The following is a 17,648-nucleotide window of genomic DNA, read 5'->3' as shown; positions in this document are numbered from 1 at the left end:
TTTTATAAAAACTTGTGTTGTAATATGTTTTTTACACAGGAACTCATAACAAAAACAATTATACTATTGTTTTTACATCGTTGCTAGTTTTTATTAATAATAATGGTAGTGTTTTAAATAATTCGTCCACATTTGACATGTATTACCAATGAAGTATTAAAGTGTACTGTGTTGAAGCACTTGAAGAAATGAAAAAAAGTCAGTTATTATTAGAATGTTTAAAAATGACATATATAGCTTGAGCATATATATACTCATATTATCGGGTTCGTGTCGTGTCGAAATAGGAATATCATGACGGTCCTTGCGCCAAAACAAAAAAAAAAACCCGATAATTGCACCAAAATCCAACCAGCGACCCCACCTGATACACTTGCCCCAACCCAGCCCAAATTTTTCGGATATGAGGTTTGCCTGTCGAGTTCGGGTTTGTAAATTGTGCTACGGATCCTTTGTAATCCTAGTTCCGGCACTGTTGAAAATGTTTGATAGACGATTAAATAAAGATGTTTGAAGATGAATGAAGAAGTTTAATGAAGATTTTGTGAAGAATTGAAGATGTTTAGTATTGAAGACGATTAGTGAAGATGTTTAAAAGACAACCCCGTTTGATGGTTGAAGATGTTTTTATACAGTGTGAATGTATCTGAGAACATAGTTGTTAAACTCTTATGAGTCGAGTCGATTTACACCAAAAGCGAATCGACTCGTTAGGTGACTCGTTTTTGTTCAAACTCTTACGAGTTTTTGTGTGAACTTGTCCGAGTCACGAGTCGAAGACTTATATTTATTGTAGTTTGATACTATGGTTATATATTATATATAGTATACTTAAATTGCTACATTATTTTGTGTTATCTATGTAGTTTTGATCATTTTATTACGAATTTGAAAATAAATTGTTTATATCTCAAAACCATTGAATATATAATATTTTGGTAAATTTATTAAGATAGCGAACTTATATATTGCTTCTAAAGACGTCACATATATAATTATACTATATAGTATTTAAAAATGTTCAAACTCTTACGAGTCGAGTCACGTTCTGAGTTACGAGTCAAAAAACATGTTTTAGAGTCGAGTCAAAAGTTACGAGTCGACGACTATGTCTGAGAAGTCAAATGTACTCAAAGTTTGATGTATAATAAAAGTTTTAATTTTTAAGTGAAAAAATAAAGTTTACAACTGGTTATTCAACACAAACCGGTTTCAAATCATTCCTAACCGGTTGGGTTTAGTCTGGGGCTTCATGGCTCAAAACTAATTTGTAACCGAAACAGATTTTGACTGTTCGACAAAAATCGATTCAGTTTAAGAACCAAAACCAGTTGGGGATAATAATCGAAATATATACGACTAATAGTCTAATACATGATAGAGAATGTGTTATTCTCATGTAATAGACAAATTTATTGTGTCAATTGTCATACACTGTATTGTTGATCATTTACATTCTTTTTAGAAAGACTATCAAATCGCAGGTATTACACATTCCTATTCCTAAGGACAAACATATGTGCACACATACACAATTGGTCAATTGGGAGGGATGGTAGACACCCCGTTGGTTCTAATTGGCAAGTGTTGTCAATGGCGGAAAACCCGATTATAGATCACCATATTATATTATATCTAACATAAATACTAAAAGAGCTTCTTAAATTGTTTTTTAAATAAATCACCATCCTTAGATGAAAAATCACTTTGAATTAGGACCTTTAGATTATTTTGATTACATCATCTTCCTTTTTTAAATTCATACTTACTAATTATCAATAAAACTAATAACAAATAATAATAAATATACTAACATTTGACTATGGCTTTCTTTCGCTTACGGCTCGTCTTTTTTAACTTTCTCCAATTGAATCATCATCACAATAATATATCTATCTCATTTACATATTAATTTTTAATGTATATTTATATTCAACGCTTTCTTAATCTAACTAAACTGTATAATTCGAGGGTACGTTGTAATAATGTTTAAAGTAAAATTTATTAATCCTCAAAAATTGTTTACCGACAATAATGATATATACGAGTATAACGTTTTGTATTAGTAATTAATCTATGCAATATTATATGTTTTTCGTTTTCTAGCCAATATACCATTTAAATATTAATTAATTTGTCTATAACCAGTTATATTCAACTAAACTTAAACTATATACTAACATTGTACTCGCATGATGCGGCGACGGTTTAGTGGTGACGGCAACTGTGGTGGTGGTGAGTGTAAGTAATTGATGTAGAGAGGTAATGAAGATATTTTAGACGATAAGCGATTGGTGGTATAAATTATTTTTAAGTAAAACTTATTGAAAGTGTTGTTTTGACGGTTTATCTTCTCAAGTTGATCACATATATAATACAATGTTTCATGTTTAGTATAAATAAACTAAGTAATTGATTTTATAAAATTTTAGACTATTTTTGCGAAAACTTTTACCGTATGTTTATGGAGCATTCGACACTAACATACAAAGAACTATTACAATATATGTTATTACGTACAAAAATTTAACATGGCTTTAGCCTAGTGGCCAGGGCCGAGAAGTATCTTCTAAATCCATTATGTGAGCCCTGTGAATGAGTTTACCCAAGGTCTCGGGTTCGAGCTTGGGGGTTCTCATCTCAAAGGTATATTTCATGAGAAGGGGTTGAGGGTCCAGAAATATCTGGCTAGAATTGCCTCCAACACGTCTAAATCGAAACTCACTTGCAAAAAAAAAAAAATTTTTTTTATGTATGTTCACCCGCGTATTACGCGGGATATAATCTAGTTATAATATATATTAAAAACAAAGTCTCGTAATCCGTGTAAAGAATAGTAACTTTTTTATTTTTTTTATTTTCACGACATAAGTTTCAATCTTTACATTTTTAACACTAAACTATAATACTTTTTAGTAAACTTTTTTTTCTATTTATTTTCACCACAAAAAATTCAATCTTTACACTTTTAGCACTAAACTATAATATTTTTTAGTAATGGTATACTTTTTATTCTTTTTACTTTCACCACATAAGTTTCAATCTTTACACTTTTAGCACTAAACTATAATACCTTTATTAAACTTTTAGCGTGTAAAGAATAGTATATTTTTTATTTTTTTACTTTCACCACATAAGTTTCAATCTTTACATTTTTAGCACTAAACTATAATACTTTTTAGTAAACTTTTTGTTCTATTTATTTTAACCACAAAACTTTCAATCTTTACACTTTTAGCACTAAATTATAATATTTTTTAGTAATAGTATACTTTTTTTTCTTTTTACTTTCACCACAGAAGTTTCAATCTTTACACTTTTAGCACTAAACTATAATACTTTTTAACGTGTAAAGAATAGTAACTTTTTTATTTTTCTTATTTTCACCACATAAGTTTCAATCTTTATATTTTTAACACTAAACTATAATAATTTTTATTAAAATTTTTGTTCTATTTATTTTTACCACAAAATTTTCAATCTTTACACTTTTAACACTAAACTATAATATTTTTTGATAATAGTAAACTTTTTATTCTTTTTACTTTCACCACAGAAGTTTCAATCTTTACACTTTTAGCACTAAACTATAATACTTTTTAGTAACTGTTTATTCTTTTTATTTTCAACACAAAACTTTCAATCTTTACACTTTTAGCAATAATCTATAATATTTTTTTAGTAAATTTTGTATTCTTTTTATTTTCACTACAATATTTTAACTCTTTACACTTTTAGCATTAAACTTTCATAGTTTTTAATTTTCTTTTATTTTAAGGTACGGGAAAGCGTGTATAGAATAGTATACTTTTTATTATTTTTTATTTTCATCACAATAGTTTCACTCTTTAGACTTTTAGAACAAAACTTTGATAATTCTTAGTAAACTTTTTAATCTTTTTATTTTCACCATAATATCTTAACCCCTTACACTTTTAACACTAAATTTTTCTACTTTTTGATAATCTTTTATTTTAACTACAACATTTTAACCTCTTACACTTTAGCAACAAACTTTTTAACACATATATTAAAGAGAATTGTACGGGAAAACTTGTAAAGAATAATAAACTTTCTATTCATTTTATTTTCACCGCAACATTTTAACCCCTTATACTTTTAGCACCAAATTTTTATACTTTTTGATTTTCTTTTATTTTCACCACAACATTTAAGTCTATTACACTTTTAGCACTAAACTTTTATGTGAACGACTTTCATTTTCACACAAAACGTTTACAGCTCATTTTTTAATTGACAAATGTCAGTTTTTAATAATTTGAATAATACGTGTTTTTTTCAAAAAGTTTATGGCACATTATCTCTTGAATAATATTTTTTATTAAATCGTTAACAAATGTAATGTCTCCCGGGGAAACGCCCGGGTGACATATCTCGTTTGGTTTAATTCTTGAATATAGATCTTTTGAAAAATAGTTATTGGTCATTCGATTTAGATAACCAAAAAAAGTATAATTAGATAAAAATCTCTTGATCCCATGTACCATTTGGTACCCACTAATCCTCCAGTCAGGCTAGGTGATTCTCAACCACTTAATAATCCATTGATTATCTCAAGTTTGCCTTTAACAAGACTTAAACCCAAAACCTATCCTGGAAGTGTTTGAAGATGGTGGATAAAAAGTTCAATACCACAAGCCTTAATAAACTGTTAACTTTTTAAAGATGTAATAAAGATAAAATATTCTACATGCAAATGAAAAACATAAATTACAGGTATAAATCCTAACAAACATTGAAACATATCTTTTTAGTTGGTAGTAGCAGTTTTATCTTTTTTAGTTTACTGACGTAGGTCGCATCTCATTCACATCTTTGGTTGTACACAACTTCCACCAAACTTGCATGGAGCAACAGTTCGTTGATCAGTACAAATGCATATAAAGGTTTTTAGGAATGAAAATCAGCAATCTGGAAAATGTTAAAAGAGAACTAATGTAACAGTAAGTCATGTCATAAATGCAACAGCAGCTTTTACCAACTTTACTCAAGATCATATGCCCCGTAACAAATGGCACAGAAATTTCAATTAATTTCCAGATTCCTCGGATACAAGTAATAAGCCAACGGCTTTGACAAAGTTGAATGATGGTGCAGTAACTGCAACCAAAATTTATAGTTTTACAACGCATTTGCCATAACATTTTAGTAAAAGTGTAAAACCCCGAAAAGGAAATATGCCGACCCTCACACCTTTAAAAAATAGAAATGAAGGACCACACTATTTACACTGCTGCTGTGCAATCTTCAAGAACCACAACCTTAATCCAAACCAATCGCAAAGAAATCCAGCCCCAAAACTCAACCACAAAAATATGTAAACCACCCGCATCCCAAACGCCATACACCACCTGTCAAAACAAAGCTTCAGATGAATGTGTTTCCAGCGAGATCCTCTGAAATGTATATGACCTCATAAATACATCCGGATAGCGGTAAGCTAATCATGGTATTAATTTATTCATTTTAGAAAGGCAACTACACAATATGTCCTCTACACATTTACGAAGTGTCAATTATGGGTCTAGAACCCACAAACCTACAGGTTGATAGGCCATTAACTCACCACACACAATAGTCAATCATATTAATAGTAAAGGTTTTATAATCATATAAATACATCATAGATATTTAAAATTAGGCAAGGACAAAATGCAAGTGTGCAAAGGCAACCTATTAGGACTTGCATTAAGATATAACCATTTTGACTCACACATTTTGACATGTTACCCAAACCAACCCCTCTAATATGGGATACACACAAAACAAAAACATATAATGCTTGCATATGAGAATTACGCATTTTCCACTAATTAATTCTTCATGGAATACCCAATGCTATTTTCCCCAAACGTACATACATACATGATGACATGCCAAAATGCTAGTTTCGCACACACACATCGACACAAAAAACAATAGTACTAAATTGGGATAACAAGCCACTCGATATCTTACCTCATGCTTTTCCCTTGTAAAGAGCAGTGGGTATTTCTTCCCCCGAGTCTGGTCCTACTTGGTAAAAGATAAAGAATGGATAATCCAAGAATGAAATTGGAATAACTATGCCATTTTAAGAGCCTGCTTTAGTTGGGCAAGTGCCGAAGGATGCATTCTAGCCATGGCAGTATTGAAGGCCTCTCCATGTAGACTAGCACAAGTCTGAAGGTTCTCTTTCACTGAATTTTCCAGTGACAATTGATTTATAGGGTCTGAGATCTTCATCTGCTAACATAAAATATAAATATGAAAAATGTTACGTTTGTCAAGTTGTTGTACTTATATTAGATGTATTCACAAATGAGTCATGCATATAGCTGCATTTACCTGTCTCCTCCTGAATTCTTTACTTGGAAATTGAGGTCTGCTAGAGCTCATACTATCACTGCTGCAGTTATAGAACAATAATTAAGAATGAAGGTTAGATTCAGTTAAACAAAAACACAAGAACAATGGACCTGGCAGAGTACTAGAGATTGCAATTTTGGCCCATTCACATATGAAGTATGAACATGTGATTTTTGATTCAGTTTATATTTACTTTTAATAGGTCGAATATTCTGAATATAACTTAACTAAAAGGGAAACAGATAAAATAGGTCAAACAAATTTCACCCGAAGTGTACTTTTTTACGCATACAACCTATACTAAACCAATTTACAATTGTAAAAATATTATTTAATGTCATCAAAACAAAATGTTTATATTTAACGAAAGAAAATAAAAACTTTTACAAAAGTGTTTTCGGTAGAAAACTGCCCTTCCAAATACAAGTAACACTTTGTATCCACTCCTGACCCAACTGGCCCAATTTTCCATCTCTACGGTAAACATAGCTTCACAGAGTATTAATTATGTATGAACTAATTTATAAATTGTAACCTGGACTCGTCTTCAGTTGTGTCTTCACTTCCGCCCAAAATTACACTAGTACATACACTGCCACAGATATGAAAATGCACAACAATTAACAAAGAGAACTCATATTTTTGAAACAAGGATTCAGCATACCAACGGTCAGTTACATACCTTAGTATTTGATCTAACTTATCAACTACTTGGGGTAACCTTAATGTCAAAATTATAGAGAGTGCAAATCCAAATGTCTTTTTCTGAATATAGTTTACATTGTCAACCTGTAAAAACAACACAAGTGGTTAAACTCGGAGTTTCAACCTGTAGATCTGCAGCACCTGTTTGGATAATGTAATAGAAGTGTAACAGGACGTAGGACATATACTGCACTAGCCTTCAACTGATAGTCAATATCTAGTCAAATATCTAATAATACCATTCTTATCATTCCTAAATCCCAATGGATACTGATTTCAAAATATTAACTAACCTTGTCAAGCCATACATCAACTAGACATAGAAGAATGTTCTCTCCAGCAGGGAAGCCAGCATTCTGAAGGAGCATCAAAAGGGATGGTTCTGATGCTAACTGAGCCAGAAAATTGATATTTGTTACCAGAATCCGTGCCAGAGTGGCAGCTGCAGATGCTTTTACAGCTGTACTGGTAGGAACCCGGTCGTCTCCAGTTAAGCATATAACAATCATTTTCTGACATATTGTTAAAACACATAAAGTACATCAACCTCTAACATAAAGTCTTGAAAAATAAAAGATAGAAGGCACAATGTTTTTTTATCAATGCAAATATATTACCGCAGATAGAATGAGAGGCACACACCTAGAGGTAGCCTTTCGACCCATTTACTTATTAACATGATAATTTTGGATGTATATATTTCAAACTACCAACGAAAAGCTAGAAAGAGAATAATTCAAAAGTGTATTCTTAATGCATAAAACCTACTAAATCAGTTTGAGGAATAAACTGAGTTGTTATTGAAGGAATATAACTTTTTAATCATATTTAACACACTAACCTCTAAATATATCTATAAAAGACACATCTTTGTAATCATATATAACACAAAAATGATTTTGAACATCGCATAACTACCCATTTGACCTGTTACCTAACTGCCCATTTTGCCACTTTTACCAACACACACAAACACATAACATACCTGAAGGGTACTGCTGATTAATTGTGGGCCATCAGTAGGCGAACACTGTGACCAGCAAAGCAAAAGAAGTATAACTATCAACGAAATACTAAACAATGCAAACAATATCCTACACTTAAACCTAAAAGAAAGTAGTAGAGGTTATTATATATTATATAATTGTTAGGAGGACTTTTAGGAGGATATATCATTTCTCTTAATATAATTATTAAAATAGCATATAATAGGTAAAACAATAAATATTTCTTACAAGATTGTCATATAAACCAAAAACCCTCTATATATGATACCTGAATGAGAATATCAATGACAGGAAGTATGGAAAGTAAGCCTTTATCAGTGACATTTCCCACAACCTCATCAAAAAGCTTAGCAACACTTGAAGCATGAAAACTCAGAAACTCGGTTCCCCCTAAAATTATGTAACCTTCGGTGATAGAGGCAGCAACCTATAATTTGCATGAAAATGTGATGATTAACATGCTGTTCCATGCATTATAAACAAAGCTAGAACAAACTTTTGTTTAAACCTTCAAGTGATCAAAACTTCTTTCCAGTATATCCACCAAAGAAGGGAAGTATCCCAACAGTTGTGGGACCATTGACGGGGCATTGGAAATTGTGGCTTCCCATAGCTGCACAGGTAGCATGCCAAATTTGTTATCATTGGAATGAATACGAAGTTTCTTAGTATTAGAGTGAAGATGTTCAGGTTGGGTAATGGGTTTAAACATGTCATATTTAGTACGCGCATAACGAGCAGGGTTGAGTTAAGCTCCAAACACTTCTTTTTGTCCGAAGTATCAATTTCTAGTATATAATTATGTATTCTTAATGATTACAACGCAAATTCATTACACATATCATCTAGATCTTAGAATGTGCAAGTTGTATGCATTATAAAACTAGGATTTGGATGACTTACAACACGTCCCTCTTTTAGCTTAAGTTTTTTAATTTATCTGTTTGATGCAACCAAAGGCAATAAGCCCATTAATAAGTATATGGTCCAAAAATGACACCTCCACTTATTAGCAATCAAAAAGAAAAGATTCAAATACCTGCATACTATCCTCCAGGAGTTCATCAGGGCTGTTAACATCAAGTCCGCTTACTAGAACAGGAAGTAGCACAGGGTAACACAGAGGGGACTTATAACCAAGAGCAATTACAAAGTTCCTGAGGGCAGTTAAAAGCTGAATCTGCAAAAGGCTTTCACCAGAAGATTCCTCCCATGACTTCAAAAGACATTATTTTCAAGTTAGGCTGACCAAGTATTTCATGATACATATGAATGTCAAATGATGGGTACACAAACTGAATTCGTACTACTAAAACAAACACTCATATTATCAGTAGGTCTTGCCTTTCTGGTTCATTTAGCAGACAAGACTCATTCTAATTATAATAGATGCAACTGGACCAATTTAGTAATTGACTTGAATACCTTTTGAAAAAACTGAACCAATTCATCGGTGTATGGAATGACGTCGCCGACATAGGCAATCAATACAGAGATTGTGTTTAGAACCTGAACCTGAAAATCATAACAGCAATACATGCAATCAGACATTATAAATAAATCAGTGTAACGTAACTGGACAGAGAAAGCAATCACAATAACTAAATAAAAGAAACCATTGGGAAGAAAAATATTTCAAGTAACTAACCAAAAATGCACACAACTTTACTAATTTAAAGAAGATATTCACATACTTTTAAGCATCATAAATTCAGAATTCAATATTACATTTTTTTTATCTAACAATTTCCATGTAACTGAATTGATATTTTATGGTGACCATAGAAACTCTCATAGTGTGAATGGGTCAATGGAGGAGGTTTCCCCTGTTCAGGTTACCTGGCGACAAAATATTTAATATTGTTTAACCGGGTTTTTTTCCGGTGGCAAATTCCAGCTTTTTCTTTGGCCACCCCCAAGATATTTGCCTAGGACAGGATTCGAACTTGAGCCCTCTTGTAAGAAAACAGGACTCTTTGCTACTAGACCCCTTGGTGATGGTTAGAAATTTTCCTAGCATGAAAGACTTCGTTTTATGGGCAGAATGTGAGCATAAAAATAACGCTCATCATGTAGCATATAATGAGATTGCGGACTTGGTTCTACTCAGCCACAAGAATGGAATAGTATTGAACTACACATGAAGTTATCAAAGAGAACTTTGAGTGAAGGAACTACAAAACAGGTTCAAACCGCTGAAACTGATCATCCGAAATGAACCCAACCAGTACCATGTATGATCAGTTCAGTTCTAAACCGTTGATAAACAGTAGCAAGGTGTTACGATCCCACAACGGCCAACTATGGGATTGGTTGGTGGTTTATAAGCCTAGGTGTCCCCTCCTCCTTTGAGCTAGCTTTTGGGAGTGAGTTCCACACTTAGCTGATGGGTACATATCACAAGGATAGTAAAACGTAAGAGATGCATAAGAAACATCTACCTTCGAATCGAACTCCTGGACATCCTCGACCAATTTAAAAGACAATTTCCAACAAACTGGAAGAAGATCAGAAAATTCTTGCTGCGAAAAGGCTGCATCTTCAATATGGAAATACAATGACCGCGATGCTGCCAGCTTAAAAACCCAAAAACAGATTCATGTCAATAAACAAAGTAAAACTTTTAGAATGTAAATTTAGCAACAAACTAAAAGCAAGCCTTGGTGAACTGAACAAGTTTATAGACTCCACCGTACCCTGACACACAAGTCTCTGTTCTGCAACAACTTGATCAGAGCACAGTAGACTGGTCGTTTGGTATCATCTTTAATCTGAAAAAACATTAAACACGGCTCCATTAAAGCATATCAAATGTAGAATTAAAGTACTAGTGACTAGTGAGTAGCTAGCCACATGAAAGAAAGTGAGTAATACACTAAATTACTGTCGCTAATACATTGTGACATCATAAACAAAAATAAAAAATTAATATAATTAGCTGCAAAATACTACTTCATGCATGAATCATATATGAGTAAAAAATAGGAGAATAGAATAAAATAAGAATCCACCAACAAAAATTACACTTTATGCTACCTCAGAAACCCATTGACCAAGAATAAGGGCAACTTTTCTATGTATGATGCGCATGTTGGGGTGATCATTTGTCAGTTCTAATGATAAGGCGTTATTAAACCTGCAAAAGTAAGTACAGTTTATCTCATAGAAAAGACAATATAACTAATAATAGAATACAGTGAGTAGAAAGGCAGAGAAGGCACACCAATCCTTGAAGCTGAGATAATTTGATAGCTCATAATAGATGTATGCAGCAGCACCATAAGCAGCATCCTTTAGAAGCAACCCTGAAGTAATATCAGTTACTGATGGAGGACAACCATTCATAGCCTCTTGAAGAATAGAAACAACAACAGGACCTAGCAGCTGCACATCCAAAACACAAAGCTAAAAGAAAGATCTGTATAGAAGAATCAAGAGAGCAGCCAAATGTCAACTAAACCTACTTGGGTATGATTATGAAACAAAACAATGTATAGTGCTTCAGCACACGGCCTCAGCTTTTCTGACCAAAGAACTGCATCCTGCTCGTGATGAAAAGCCTCGGGGTTCTGATGCCACTCCTCCAAATCACTTGCTGTTAATACAAAGTACCTGACACAGAAACAACAGCTAGTTTTTACTGGACTTAAAAATAGATTACACAACTAAAACCCAGTCAAAGCATTTAGTTCAAGTAAAGCAGTCAAGTTTTCATGCTATTCCTTCTTTATATACATGCTAAAGTTCAGTCAGCACATAGAAGCAGTAAAAGAAGCCATCCATATAACTACAGATGGCAAAATGGGTGGCATAAGGAGTTTGGTAGTATAAACTTTTTGTCCATTTCTTAAACTTTTAACTTCTATACTAAGAATAACAACAATAGATATGATTACAGAAACATTGTTACTACAATAGAAACTAAATCATTGAATGAATGATTAAGAATTTGCATGCAATGAACATAGACGGCAAGCACCTTCCAGTCTGTTTGGCCTTTTTAGTTACCTTTTAGTTAGAAAAAAAAAACTATTTGGCACATATGACCGTTTTGAAATTATAAATAACCCGAATCTTATTCAGAAGTAGAAGGGTTGACACTGCCACCTCAACATATAACTGCAGATTATTATAGTAGATGAATCGACTAAAAATATGGTTTATACCTCCTTATTAAAACATTACACAAAAGTACAACCCTTTCATTGGGCAAAAGTGATGTGAGCACACCAGCAACAGCCCCCGAAATATTTTTCTTTCTCTGCTCGAGAGTGACCACATTCTCATCAATCAGACGTCCAGTCATTACTGGCTTGTATTCCTTGCATTCCAGAACAATTTTTGCCATTGACATACACTGGATAAGAAATTTATCGAATGACATTATTTCGGGTTCAGGATCTATGATCTTGTTTAAGCAGAAGTCCATCACTAAGGGGAGGACACACTGGTCCCCAAATGAGTAAGGATGTCTTGTCTGAATGGCCACTAAAATCTTCATCAACTTGGTACATGCCTTTCTGATAAATTCAAAGAGTTTTGGATAATGTTCTCCAAAAGATGAATCTGCAATTAAAAATGTTTAATATTGTTTAAGTAATTGGTGACTTTCTTTAGATTAGAAATAACTTTCACAATCATTCACTTTAATGTAATTTTTAATATTGTAACAAGGACACTCACAAAATGGAAGGAGCGACTGAATTGCTTTCAACAGCGAAGGGCAGACCTCTTTGACAGGCCGAACCTCCTACAAGATGATATACAACAACATAATATATGGGTAATATAACTAACGACAAATATATTACTAATCCTCAGCGAAATGAGTACCTGCAGTGACTTTTCATCACTAGGAAACCCTGAAACTATCAGCTGACGAATTATCTTTGAGCACAAAAACCATCTTTCACATGTTAGGTGAAGTTCATCATGAGAACTATTTAGATTTGTCGTTTGAACAAGTGAAGTGAAGCCATTTAGTATAGTCTGCATATCACTCTGCCAGAGACGCCAGCTGTAGTCAAAAAACTGGGATGCTATCTGCCCAAGCAACATCAGTAGAAAGCACACAGTAAGAATGGTAAAGTATACCCACTGAGAAGTAGAGACAAAAACAGAAAGAAATCACATAAATGTAATTTAATAATGTATACGTCAGCGAAGTTTCTTTGGTCTGATGTGAGACGTTTGGTAGACAACTCCTTCAATGTTCGGAAGAGAATCATAAAGATCCTATGTGAAGCAAGAACATCTGCTGATTGAAGTTGTTGAGCTAGAACTGAAAAGAGCTCGGGCCTGATTAGGTAACCAACTCAGTGAGTCCACAAATAAATAGAGCAGAAGTCGATAAATAACTATAGGCATAAATTAAAAATACACAAGAAACAGATTGATTAACAGATGTTGTGTATTAACCTCAGCGTGGTAACCCTCCTTATAAACTGAATACTACACTACAGTCAATGTAACTACGGAGTGATCAGGAATAATACCATTCTCTGGGATAGTCGATGCGAGCTATTTTGGATATTAGAACAGCCAATGTTAAAGCAATCTGCAGAATAAGTATTAAATACGAAAAAATTTAAAAGTTATAAAATATCCTTTAGTTGACAAAAATAGCTAGCGAACTGGTAATTTTAACACTGTAATGTGGTTCCCACCTGATAGTTCTCTTCTCTCAAGTGGGACAACAACTTCTGCTTCAAATGTGACTTCTCCTCTTTAGTAAGACCTCTGCAGTTACTTCTTTTACATTAAAAACCACAAAAAATATAATAAAAAGAAAAACAAGCATAGGGCATCATAGCTTCAGACTAGAGTTACAAGATTAATAGGTTAAACTTATTCAAGTGAGGCTTGTTTTCTGCAACTCTTGGTTAGTAGATGGGAAATAGAAACTCATGTTCACAACTCCCGAGATATTAAATTATGAATACTATGTAATTAAAGGATTATATCGTTTACCTATGGTATCCTTGGATATATTATATTATGACATAAGTCTTCCATTGTTATTATATGTTCATAACTCCTAAGATGTTAACTTGTGAATGATATATGGTTATGTTATGAGATAAGTCTTCCATTGTTATTACTGTTAGTATGATCTTATATATATAATATATGATATATAATATGTAATTGGATTCCAGTGAGATTGAGTATGTTCAAATATTTAATATGCTGAAAAACATACATATTTGTTTTTTATTACAGAGCATTATCTGTAATAGTATAGGAATTCTACAATATTTTTATAGCTTTATATACTGGCATCTTGAAACAGAAAGTAGTTGCTAAGCAATTGGAGATACGAAATCCTAACCGGGCCGTTAAGCAATCCTAACTATCTGAGATGGTGGGTGACACTTTCCTAGAAGACTAATTATGCAGCCCAAGTGGCATTTACGGAACACTATTTATGATCAACTAAAAAAGACGTAGATTAAAAGAAGAGAGAAAAAGGAAATCTATAATATAGCATTTCGGCCTAGTTATACCTTAAGGTGACAAAACATTTGGAATTGGAACGCATGTTATCAGAAGAATTTGGGCTAAATACTTAAATAGAATGTGTATTTTACATTTAACTAATTGCTTATTTCTTTATTTGTTACTAATTTTATCAGTAGCAACCTAACTTGCACTATACTATGAGTAAGGATGCGTAGTAGCTCAAAGAGCAACTAGGATCAAATTTCCTATATTCTAACAAATTATGATTTTTTTTTATTTCCTTGTCTACTTAATATATGGAGAATCCTTTGACTAGGTTTGGCCTGTGTTATGACTTACGACTATTGCTCGTATAGTCAATGCATTATAAGAAGACACATTAATTATATTTCTAGGCCTGCTCCATGAGTCTTATTGATATGATTCTTGATCGCAATTGTTCATTTTATCTACTTATATTGCACTAAGCTGGTCTCCAAATCCTCGTATCTATAACATAAAAAATGAAGTATGAAAGGGAACTCAATAAATAAAAAGATCAAAGGACTATTCGTTCATAGCATATCTGTAGTACCATACTCATATCTACTGTCACTAAGATGGGGACCCTGGCATTGCTAAAATAGAAGTACAACAATAATATTACTGAATGCAATTCAGTATTGATATTTCTAGGCCTGCTCCATGAGTCTTATTGATATGATTCTTGATCGCAATTGTTCATTTTATCTACTTATATTGCACTAAGCTGGTCTCCTTTGTTCATTTTATCTACTTATATTGCACTAAGCTGGTCTCCTAAGTCCTAACCCTCGTATCTATAACATAAAAGATGAAGTATGAAAGGGAACTCAATAAATAAAAACATCAAAGACTGTTCATTCATAGCATATCTGTAGTACCATAATCACATCTACTATCACTAAGATGGGGACCCTGGCATTGCTAAAATAGAAGTACAACAATAATATTACTGAATGCAATTTAGAATTGATTTATTTCATACGCAACGGATTAATCCCTAAAGTGATCAAATGACAATAGTATAGGCTGATATGGATCTTTTTTCTAACGAAGATAAATGTTAATAAACTTCATATGATACGCTTAAATGCCTATGATATTCAACTTAACATCAAAAATATCAAATATCAAACACAAAACGATCTAACATAAGATACATGACTTACGATGAGTCACGCTTGTTCCTCCAGTACCGATTGATACTATTCTTGAAATACAATGATGCCATTAACCGAACATCTGCTTGAGATACTAAGTCTTTTGCGGTGATTACTTCCTGCACAATATAAAATATCAAAACACAGGCCATCCCATCATAACGTCTTTCTCCTGTCGACCACTCAATTCTTGAACATTTAAAATTCTCATACATTCTATCTTCCCAAAACCGCTCCTATCAAATACGTCACACATTCTAATCTCATCTAAATGTCAAGAATTCGGTACAAACTCATACGTTAACAAAGTATTCCTATCATATCAAAACCAATCGTTGCAATATACGAAATCAAACGTATAGCTATTTCTAAAATCTATTTCTCAAATTTAACATCATTTTCATATCCTACATTATTATAATCATAATCGAATTTTCAATATATAATTTAAACTTATATTCAACTACATTAACATTACAAAAACCCTAAAAACAAAAAAAACTAACACATTATATACAAAAGCATACATATATATACAGATATAGATATAGATATACCATTAAGCAGGAACAAAAGCCTGGCAAGTTTTCGGATTGAGCGAGTGTGGATTCGGCAGGTTTACGCAAGGATTCGTCGCCGCTAAGTGAATTTGAAAGCAATGTATACATCGCAGGTAAGTCAGATACTGACAAAGCCATCCTCACCCCCAGATTCTGCACATAAAATACAATATTATATAATATATATATATATACTAATTTTGATGACGATAGATGCGACGAAGAAAAAGAAGAAGATTAAATAAAAAGATTACTTACAGAATTCTTCTAGGGTTTATGATTGATTTAAAATTTTAAAATATGATGATATTTTATTTTGATGGGAATAAATTTGGAGTCAAATGTATATAAGGCAAAGTGTATATTAAGTCACTCGGACTCCGAGAGAGTCTGTAACTCATCACTTCATTGATTACTTTATTGGAAAGAAAAAAGAAAGTACACAATTTTTAACATAATTAAAACCTTTTTACAAAACAAGAATTATATTAAGTTTCTTTTAAATAATAAAAACATTAAACTGATAAAATGAATATTATTAAATAGATAAAAGACATTGCATTATTTTTTTTTATAAAAAAACTCATTATTAAAAAAACAAAAGTCTATTTTCAAATATGTTTAATTAGAAATCTATAGAGTTCATAAGCAACATATATCAATATTAAAGTTCTAGTGTCTTGCTAACAATTTTTATTTATATAATAACTACTTAATCAACTCGGGTTTAACCCGGGACGTTTAATTAAAAATTTAAAACTAAAAACTATATAGAAATATGTATTTAATTTGTTGTCAATACATTATAACTTGATACGGAGATAACAACATACTTGTAAAGATGAACATTAATACATAAAACCGTTTAGGGTGATGAAAAACTAAAAAGTAACTATCATAAATCAACGGTAGATATAAAACTAAAGTTAAAGAGTTAGGATATTATCTTTCATATTAATTAAAAATAATTAAGGTTAAAAAAATAATATGAAAAAAAAAAGAAATGGCATATTGCCTAATATAAAAAATAGTTTTTAAAATAAAAGAAAATCTATTATGACATCATATATTTTTAAAAATAGTTTAGGAAAAAATAGTGGCATGCCACATAGGTAAAAAGTTTCTAGAAACAATCTTCTTTTATTTATATAAGAGATTTTTAATGTGGTTCTTAAGTTAAAATTAAAAAAGAAAAAAATCTCTTGGTCAATTATGTAATTAACCTTTAATTTAATTTTATTTTCTTTAAAAATGTACTGGATAGTAAATTGTGATTTGAATGATTAATGAAATGTTATTATATTGGGCTAATTACTTGGAAAGTCCCTCAACTTGTGACTGAAACCTTTTCTGGAGCTCGAACC

The 17,648-nt window shown here is 32.0% G+C and overlaps 1 protein-coding gene across 4 annotated transcripts; it reads right to left on the bottom strand.

Moving 5' to 3' along the window:
* Positions 1-5,003: 5,003 nt before the first annotated feature.
* LOC122593026 (importin-11) lies at positions 5,004-16,620 on the bottom strand. Of its 4 annotated transcripts, none has more exons than XM_043765364.1 (25): positions 16,543-16,620; positions 16,282-16,437; positions 15,734-15,843; positions 13,748-13,820; positions 13,577-13,638; positions 13,238-13,379; positions 12,915-13,124; positions 12,765-12,831; positions 12,248-12,647; positions 11,546-11,693; positions 11,305-11,465; positions 11,118-11,217; positions 10,778-10,852; positions 10,523-10,657; positions 9,507-9,596; positions 9,121-9,297; positions 8,590-8,694; positions 8,350-8,508; positions 8,060-8,104; positions 7,368-7,586; positions 7,052-7,158; positions 6,905-6,961; positions 6,349-6,409; positions 5,980-6,249; positions 5,004-5,372 (listed from the first exon to the last, which is right to left on the bottom strand). In XM_043765364.1, the coding sequence occupies exons 2-24, from the start codon at positions 16,420-16,422 to the stop codon at positions 6,085-6,087; spliced, it is 3,009 nt and encodes a 1,002-aa protein (XP_043621299.1). In that variant the 5' UTR covers positions 16,423-16,437; positions 16,543-16,620; the 3' UTR covers positions 5,004-5,372; positions 5,980-6,084. The 4 variants fall into 4 exon arrangements, with proteins under 4 accessions (XP_043621299.1, XP_043621300.1, XP_043621301.1 ...); XM_043765365.1 differs by having other exon boundaries at positions 5,980-6,246; XM_043765366.1 differs by having other exon boundaries at positions 6,349-6,406.
* Positions 16,621-17,648: the final 1,028 nt, after the last annotated feature.

Source organism: Erigeron canadensis, chromosome 3 (genome assembly GCF_010389155.1).
Source record: "Erigeron canadensis isolate Cc75 chromosome 3, C_canadensis_v1, whole genome shotgun sequence".
In the NCBI taxonomy this organism is placed as follows: domain Eukaryota; kingdom Viridiplantae; phylum Streptophyta; class Magnoliopsida; order Asterales; family Asteraceae; genus Erigeron; species Erigeron canadensis.
This window is presented reverse-complemented; position numbering and strand designations above follow the sequence as displayed.